The sequence below is a fragment of the Salvelinus namaycush genome, chromosome 24 (assembly GCF_016432855.1).
Source record: "Salvelinus namaycush isolate Seneca chromosome 24, SaNama_1.0, whole genome shotgun sequence".
Classification (NCBI taxonomy): domain Eukaryota; kingdom Metazoa; phylum Chordata; class Actinopteri; order Salmoniformes; family Salmonidae; genus Salvelinus; species Salvelinus namaycush.
In genome coordinates this window covers 4,935,828-4,945,502 of record NC_052330.1, presented here as the reverse complement: position 1 = coordinate 4,945,502, position 9,675 = coordinate 4,935,828, and the positions used below count along the sequence as shown (strand labels likewise).

Here is a 9,675-nt window from a genome sequence, read left to right as displayed (position 1 = left end):
TAAAAGTAAAATATACTACAATAGCCTGTAGGCCTAGAATTGGAAGAGGGTGTTGACATTTGCGCAGTATTGGGTAAAAGAAAGTAATGCTAAAGTTGAACAAATCACTGCATGTAAGGTGTGATATCAGTGCATTTCTCAAGGATGCCAAGGTCTCAATAAATGCCAATAACGCACACACTGAAAAGTAATGAGACAATGACAGGCTATTTGATGTAATTTAAACAAGCTGAAGAGTTGGCCTTGCCAAATAAGCCCTAAAACATCCAATCATATTTTTATCAATAATGTCCCCATTAAAAAACATGGACATTCAGTTGAATCAGTTCCAGCTGATTTATTCAGTTTAGTCAAGATACAGACTTCAGCATGACGACAAGTAACGCATTTCATTTGCTACAAAAAAAACGTGGACAGTCCATTTAAGAGTAGCCTATATTGCACAAAATAAGAGAAAAAAAAGTGTGCCAATAAGATAAAATACAAAGAAAATCCAGTTTCATACCTGCTATTTGGGACCCATTCACACATATACATAAACTCCTAATTTTACTATTTTACAGAACATGTACAATCTTAAATCTAGTACCAGCAATGAGGTCTACCGTCCCCAATTCCAATTGAAACACCCAAAATATGCTCTACTTCTGTACATATACCATAGATTAAAATAATTGCAAGGCATGTCAATGCAACGTGACATCTTTTCAACCCTTGCATGCTAAATGAAACCGGGTACAAGTGCCTGAAAAAAACATTTAAAAACAACAACAATTGAAAGCACAGTATGAACATTCCCTTCGTTTAACTGTACAAAAATATGCCAGAAAATATATATTTTTTCCAAAGATGAGGTATGTTGGTTATGTATCAAAATGCTGCTTCCTGCGGATTTAGCCTACTACTTACAGTATTTCCATAACAGGAGGGAATCGGAACTGATTAAAACAAAGTTGTGGAATACAGAAAATCATAAAACCTTTGAAAAGTTAAACATCCTGAATGAACAGTGTCTCAGATTTTGCCTCGGATCAGCCCAGCCGTGTTCAGACCAGTGGTTACAAGTGGGATGGGAATGCATAGGTCAGTCTACTGTGGTCCACTTTTAAATTAGAGCAGTTTCACTGCAGATCCGAGGGAAATCCATAAAACCAGTCATGGTGACAAATTAATGTCACAGTTTTATTTTTTTGCAATAGTACCTCATTGTAACGAATTTGTTTCAGTTCATTGAGGACCCCCTCCTTCCCTACATGGTAGCACACAGGTCTGGAGAGGAAACTGACATAACACTGTTCCCGCTACTACCAGATAATGATTCCTTTTGTACCTAGCTAGTAGGTAAACACCAAATCTGAAAAGTTAGCGTCAAGCCAATCACCTGCGATCATTTCGCTCAATTCGGGGGTGCAATAGTCTGGGAAATCAAAGTGAGAGCTAAGGCTGCCCTCACTGAAAGAGTCCAAGTCCTTATCCACCAAGGAAAGAGACAGATTTCCTGAATTCGAGGTCCCCAGCTCCACTCCGTGAGCACTGGAGGCTAGATTTAAACTGAAGTCAACCAGTAAATCATCGGCGTCTTCGCTGGAACTGGACGAGGTGGAGACCGACCTGAATGAAGATGCTGGTGAGAGTGATGCTGGTGAGAGTGATGCAGGGCAAATTGTGTTCTGCTTGGTAATGTTCTTGAAATTGTAGAACAGTCTGTTAGGAGCTGCGTTCGCATTCCGGGACTCCTCGTACATGCTCGCGCCCTCAGACTCTGCAGTGGAGCTCAGAGTGGGGCTCGCGGGCACCTTGGCGATGTTGTACGGTATTGGTTCCTCGTCCTCTTCCATTTTAATCCGAGAGAACACTTCCTCCTCGTAGTCCTCTTCGTCGTCATCCTCATCAGAATATTCAATTTTTACAGATTTGCTAGTTGTAAAACTGGTGAAAACATAGTCATAACGAGGGTCGTGAGACGGTCTCGTTGTCACCGCCTTCATAGTTTTTAATTTAACGAATTTCTTACCCGGGGCTTTTACAGGTTTAATGTTAATCTTCTCCGGTGATTGGGCGGCTGGTTTTGTGGAACTGTCGAGCTTTGGTTTCTTCTTGGGTCGGTACTTGTAGTCAGGGTAGTCAGCCATGTGTTGTAGCCGGAGTCTCTCGGCTTCCCTGATAAACGGGATCTTTTCACTGTCCTTCAACAATTTCCACCGCTTTCCCAGTCTTTTGGAGATTTCCGCGTTGTGCATGTCCGGAGACTGCTCCATGATCTTTCTCCTCTCGACTTTCGACCACACCATAAATGCATTCATGGGTCTTTTGATGTGACCGGTTGCTGTCTTGCACCAGTCAGCTTTCAATGATTTCAGTGGCACCGGGCTACACGCCATCAGTTCGCTCTCCTCAGTGTCTGTAGCTTCTCTGCTACTCTCCGTCTCACTGTGTTCTGTTTGCTGCACCATGTTCCGTTGTGTGTTTCAAGGCCACTGCCGCGTTTTAAATACACACAGGCACTTTCTGGTAATTCCTTGCTCTGCTAGTTAGCTTGTGTCACTCTTAACACTTCTCGCTCAACCAAACAACCCCTTCCCAAAGTTACCAACTGCCTTCTTAGCTAGTTCTTTGGTCTTTCATATCGGTTACGTCATTTTTAATTAGCCAATCACAGCTCTTCACTCCGCCCAGCAGCTTCCAGACATTCTGTTAACCCTTTGCTGCCACACGAGATTTCATTGGTGGACGGTGTGGACGGTGCTTTCATATTGTCTGGACATGGTGTGCGAGACAGGAAAATGTTATATACACTGATGGTAGGGATTGGCAGACGATACATTGGGAAAGTCGAAGACAAGTGTGCATCAGTTTCATACAGTCCTCCCATAAAACAAGTATTATTGCATTGCGTTGTTTTCTCTGGCCAAACAGATGTCTAGAATATTGAATGGATTAGTGAGACTCATTGTGGCGCCTGAGCTCAGTAATGTATATTATTTAGGCAGTAACCACAATAATGTGTATTTCACTCTTGTTTTGTGTTTGTAGACATCTGATGTATACAACACAGGAGGCTGCTGAGGTGAGAATGGCTCATAATAATTACCGAAATGGCCAAATGGAATGGCATCAAACACCTGGAAACCATGTGTTTGATGTATTTGATATCATTCCACTAATTCCGCTCCAGTCATTACCACGAGCCCATTCTCCCCAATTAAGGTGCCACCAACCTCACATGGTGTACAACATATTTGAAGACAGTTATTCCAGTTTTTTTATGTGATGGTCTGCAACCTGGTCTCAGAGCAAAACGTATTATATGTTACTAAAATCCATTTAGTATGATATGAAAGGGAAAGGGGATACCTAGTCAGTTGCACAAATTAATGCGTTCAACCGAAATGTGTCTTCTGCATTTAACTCAATCCCTCTGAATCAGAAAGGTACGGGGGGCTGCCTTAATTGATCTTCACGTCATTGGTGCCCGAGGTGCAGTTGTTGTTGGGGGTTAACTGCCTTGCTCAAGGGCAGAACGGCAGATTTTTCCACCTTGCCGGCACAGGGATTCAAACCAGTGACCTTTCGGTTACTGTTAAGTTACAGTGACATATGCAATAGCGGTCGCACAATATAATACGAATTGTAGGATGTATAGTATGTTACAAATTGCAATTCGTATGATATGTTACCAATTACAATTGTTAGAATATGTTGCTTATGTTAGCTAGGTGGCTAGATGGCTTATGCTAATGTTAGCTAGGTTGCTAACATTAGTTCGGTTGAGGTTAGGGTTAAGAGTTAGGTTAAAGGGTTAATTTTAGGGGAAGGGTTAGCTAACATGCTAAGTAATTGCAAAGTAGCTAAAAAAGTAGTAAGTAGTTGCAAAGTTGCTAATTAGCTAAAAAAGTTGTCTATGATGACATTCGAACACGCAAACTTTGGATTGCTAAACGTTCCCGACCAACCACCCAACTTTCATTTTTTTCAGTAGCAACCCATTCCTGCAATCAAATGATAAAATCACCCTGTAGTGGCCTCATGGGTGGAATGTTAATATTTTCATAATTATTCAACATCATTTTTTTGTTAAATTTCAGTCTTCTGTTATGTTTAAAAATAGTAATATTGGGATGCAAACTCAAAATGTAATACATTTCAACTCTATATCTGTAACGACTTTCCTCTTCTTCAGACGAGGAGTAGGAGATATCAGACCAATACGCAGCATGGTAAGTGTCCATTTTAATTTATTAAAACTGAACACTAAAAAATACAAAATAACAACGTGAAATATACAAGCGAAAATTAAAACAGTCCCGAAAGGTGCAAACACAAAACAGGAAACAACCACCCACAAAACACAAAGGAAAACAGGCTACCTAAATATGGCTCCCAATCAGAGACAACGACTGACACCTGCCTCTGATTGAGAACCATACTAGGCCAAACACATAGAAAATTACCTACAGAACAAAACATAGAAAAAACAACATAGAATGCCCACCCCAACTCACGCCCTGACCAAACTAAAATAAAGACGTAAAAAAGGAACTAAGGTCAGAACGTGACAATATCTGGTACAGGTGTCTTCTTTTTTTAAGACCATAACCATGTGTGTAAGGTGTATACATTTTTTTCAAAGTAGACTTGTTTAAAAGACTACCAAGAATCACTCTGTGCGACCCTGAGAGATAGAGTCACATTATCAGAGACCGAAGCAAAGATTACTGTGTCAAGGAACAGTGGAGCCTCTCTCTAAAGACCACCCTAGCATCAGTTATTCTTTGCCCGCTGCCAGATTCACCTCTTATAAGGCTTTTCTAGCTCTCTTTTCATCCCCTAGAGGGCAATCATTTACCCCTCTGGATCTGCACTCCAGAAAATCCACTACTCTACTCTACTCTACCTTCCCCCCCATTCAATCTCATGTGGTGAGACATTAGAAATGCAGAAAGGGAGAGGGGGAAGAGAGGGCGAGCGAGAGATAGAGAGAACACTCACCAGCTTCATTTTCTGCAGGAAGTACACAGGGTAGTGTGGCAGGCCCTAGCTTCAAATGCATTACCAAAACAGACAACTCAGGCCCCAGTGTTCTCATCAGATTAGGCTGGTTACATGTGGCTCACACACTCACACACTCAGACACTCTGGCAGGAACATTTTGTCCAATGTGACAATTTACAGCTGACGTGTTTTTGTTTAGGTGTGTGTGTGTTCATGAATAACAGGAAACCAAATTAATGGACTTTCCAATTTGATCATACCTGTCAAAGAGTTACTAGCTGTTTTTTGAAGTGTTGCATCATGTTTGTGTTCATGGCTTTCTCTACTTTCATCAGGTCTGTAGCGCTTGTTAGCAACAGCCTATTTAGTTATGTGGCATGAGAAATGCAATAAGCTATCATCCCATAGGAGTAATGTAGTGTAACATCTAAATATTTAAAAACAACCACAACACCTGGTGCAAAAACGCACTTCAAAAAACAAGACAACTTTCCCAAGAAGCATCAATGATATCCTGAGCTTGGAGCATAGACCCAGTGCAGTGTTTTATATATATTTCCACACTATGAGGTTGGAATATAATACTGTGCATTTGTAAAAATTATGATAATTCCCTTTTAGTGTAAGAGCTGTTTGAAAAGTTGTTGTTTAAATGTTTAAAATGTATTTATTTATTAAAGCTTTGAGCAGCATGGTAAAAAACATACACTATATATACAAAAATATGCGGACACCCTTCAAATTAGTGGATTTGGCTATATCAGCCACACCCGTTGCTGGCAGCTGTATAAAATCGAGCACACCGCCAGGCAATCTCCATAGACAAACATTGGCAGTAGAATGGCCTTACTGAAGAGCTCAGTGACTTTCAACGTGGCACCATCATAGGATGCCACTTTTTCAACAAGTCAGATAGTCAAATTTCTGCCCTGCTAGAGCTGCCCCGGTCAACTTTAAGTGCTGTTATTGTGAAGTGGAAATGTCTAGGAGCAACAACGGCTCAGCCGAGAAGTGGTAGGGCACACAGAGCGGGACTGCCGAGTGCTGAAGCGCGTAGTACGTAAAAATCTTCTGTCCTCGTTTGCAACACTCACTAGTGAGTTCCAAACTGCCTCTGGAAGCAACGTTAGCACAGGAACTGTTCGTCGGGAGCTTCATGAAATGTGTTTCCATGGCAGAGCCTAAGATCACCATGTACAATGCCCAGCGTCAGCTGGAGTGACGTAAAGCTTGCCACCATTAGACTCTGGAGCAGTGGGAGCAGTGGGTTCTCTAGAGTGATGAATCACGCTTCACCATCTGTCAGTGCAGCGGACAAATCTGGGTTTGGAGGATGCCAGGAGAACCCTACCTGCCCCAATGCATAGTGCCAATGGTAAAGTTTGGTGGAGGAGGAATAATGGCCTGGGGCTGTTTTTCATGGTTCGGGCTAGTTCCAGTGAAGGGACATTTTAACACTACAGCATACAATGACATTCTATACGATTCTGTGCTTCCAACTTTGTGGCAACAGTTTGGACAAGGCCCTTTCCTGTTTCAGCATGACAATGGCCCTGTGCACAAAGCGAGGTCCATACAGAAATGGTTTGTTGAGATTGATGTGGAAGAACTTGACTGGCCTGAACAGAGCCCTGACCTCAACCCCATCTAACACCTTTTTGATGAATTGGAACACAGACTGCCAGGCCTAATTGCCCAACATCAGTGCTTGACCTCACTAATGCTCTTGTGCCTGAATGGAAGCAAGTCCCTGCAGCAATGTTCCAACATCTAGTGGAAAACCTTCCCAGAAAAGTGGAGGCTGTAATAGCAGCAAAGGGGGGACCAACTCCGTATTAATGCCCATGAGTTTGGAATGAGACGAGCAGCTATCCACATAATTTTGGTCATGTAGTGTATATCGCGATTGCAACGATGTCCAAGGGGAAAAAACAGTGTTTGTTGTTGTCAAACTCTCTTTGTTGCTGTAATATTGCAAATAGACGTGGTTGTTTCACCATTAAGGATTCTAGGTTAAATGTGAGCTTTTTGAATATCAAGATGGCATAAAGCATAAGTGGAGACTGGCTAGCAGACTCCATATGAGTAATGAGTAATCTGTCTCCACAGTTTTAGGACTGAAAGCTTCTGCTAAAAAGACCCACAGAGAAGTGCTGAAGCATAGGATCAATACCAGAGCTCTGACTCTGGGGCCTATCTGATATTGAAGATCCTGGGATGGATTCCTTCTGAATAGCCTCAGACAGGGGTACTCGATTTGCTTTCCTTCAATTTCTGTGCTCACAAAGGCAAGTCGCAAAGGTTCAGGTACAACTGCACATCCCCCATACAATAGCACTGAGGAAATACAAGTTACATGTAGGTCTATCCCTATGCATGTTAGGTTTTATGTATGCATATGTACTTTTTCAAATGTATTTGTTAATGCATCATTATTCCTTACCATTGAAAATTAAGTCATACTTCCAGGATAAGGAGATTAACATCATTGAGGGTGATCTGTTAATGCGCGGGGCCTCTCATTCACATAGATGAGTAAAGCACTGCGTCCTGGCCATTGCTTTAGGAATGCGAGGTGAAGAGGGGAGCTAATGGCCACCATTAGGGGTGTAAACTGAAAAGTATCTTGTGTGGGTATGGAGACAAGCAGCTGGGGTTTGCTTTATCGCCATTGTTTTGGAAGCAAAGCTGTAAAAGCAGGCTGTTCTCCCTGGACTGATGTGTGGTGGATGAGTGGTTGGAGTGGCTGGGGGAGATTGTGTTTGCGTCCGAAATGGGACCCTATTCCCTTTATAGTGCACAAATGCTTACCTGAGCCCTATGGGATGCCCTATGGGCCCAGGTCAAAAGTAATGCACTATATAGAGAATAGGGCGCAATTTGGGATGCACCCATGCTGTTAAACAACATCCTGTTAATCTTTTCTGAGGAGTCTCTTCATCTCATGGGAGAAGGGGTTCTAAGTCTGACTGAGGTATTCATTTGATTCAATGAAAAGCACTCAGACTACTGAACATTAATTATACTACAGTGCCTTTTCATAAATTAAATTAACCAAGTTGCAGCAGTATCTTTCCTACCAAATTCTTATGGAGCTCTGCTCACATAATCTGGTGAATTTATTTTGAATAGTATAGCATTGTGCTTGTTGCTAATGTTCCTCAAAACAGAGGGTCAATCTGTTGTTTGCAGCTTTTAACTTTTTGCAAGACAGCAGTGCTTCACAAACTCACAAACTTTACAGACGCACCATTGAGAGCATCCTGTTAGGCTGTAATACTGTAGGTAGGGCAACTGCACCGTCCGCAACCGCAGGGCTCTTCAGAGGGTGGTGTGTTCAGCCCAACGAGTCACAGGTAGCACACTGCCTGCCCTTCAGGACATTTACAGCGCCCGGTGTCACAGGAAGGCACAGAAGATCATCAAGTACCTCAGCCGCCCGAGCCACGACCTGTTCACCCCGCTATCGTCCAGAAGGCAAGGTCAGTACAGGTGCATCAAAGCTGGGACCGAGAGACTGAAAAACAGCTTCTATTTCAAGGCTATCAGACTGTTAAATAGCCGTCTCTAGCCGTTTTCCACCCTGCCCTAAACTTAGTCACTGTTACTGGCCCAACTACCACCCTGTTACTCATCCCTGCACCTTAGAGGCTGTTGCCCTATGTACATAGACATGGAACACTGGTCACTTTAAAAAAAGTTTTCATCATGTTTTATATTGCATATGTATATACTATATTCTAGTCAAGTCATTTTTGCGAAAGAGCTCGCAAGGTAGCATTTCACTGTACTATTCTACTACTGCTCTACCATGTGCATGTGACAATACAACTTTGAATCATTATTTTATTTGACCTAAGTTTTTGCTAAAGAGCCTGTCTCAAGGTGTGATGAATGTAACCTGTTTCACCATCATTATCAGGTAGCAGACTGAATTAGAGTTACATGGATGGATATTTAGTGAAATGTATTTAGTCATGCCTTCCTATCCCACCTGGTCTATGTGAAATACACAGAGAAAACTCGGGACGCATATTCATCACCGTCTACCCACACAAGTGTGAGCTCAGCTAAGAGCAGATTTGATGATGTCTTGTAACCTGTTGTCGCTTCTATTGTGTCTCCGACTCAACACGGAGGTGTCCAAACTACACAAGGCTGGAGCACCCACACGACAACAGCAGTTGTAAACTTGTAATAGTAAACATATATTCAGGAGCTCTTCGGGGGAGGGAAGGGGGGGGTGCTGACCTGCTATAATGAGAGTGTGTTTAGTTTGAAAGCCAGGCCCTGCGTTGATGGATTGCTCTGTTTCCCTTACACTGTATGGTGAAGGCCCATAAGGTCCCCCCCCCAAACGGCACCCTGTTTCTCATGGGCCCTGGTTAAAAGTCGTTCACTACATAGGGAATAGGGTGCAATTTGGGACATACACAAGATGCAGGACTGGTGGAGAACCCATAGATTCACATGTGTGTGCCTGCCCTTTTCAGACTATTGATTCCTGCAGCTGGGTGTTTGTGTCCCAAATGGCACCCCATTCCTTATATAGTGCACAATTTTTGTCTGGTCCAAAGTAGTGCCTCTATGTAGGGAATAGTATGCCAAAATGGCCTGACAGAGCCCAGCGATGGACACATCTATCAAACACTATTACAATGGATAAATGAAATCACGTTTATT

At 42.6% G+C, this 9,675-nt stretch overlaps 1 protein-coding gene across 1 annotated transcript; it reads right to left on the bottom strand.

The window, feature by feature from the left end:
• Positions 1 to 322: 322 nt before the first annotated feature.
• On the bottom strand, positions 323 to 2,586 carry sox11b (SRY-box transcription factor 11b). Its single transcript, XM_038962717.1, has one exon. The coding sequence runs from the start codon at positions 2,451 to 2,453 to the stop codon at positions 1,335 to 1,337; it is 1,119 nt and encodes a 372-aa protein (XP_038818645.1). The 5' UTR covers positions 2,454 to 2,586; the 3' UTR covers positions 323 to 1,334.
• Between the last annotated feature and the right edge of the window lie 7,089 nt (positions 2,587 to 9,675).

Coding starts and splice junctions, on each gene's coding strand:
- sox11b (XM_038962717.1), bottom strand. CDS start 2,453: ATGGTGCAGCAAACAGAACACAGTGAGACGGAGAGTAGCAGAGAAGCT.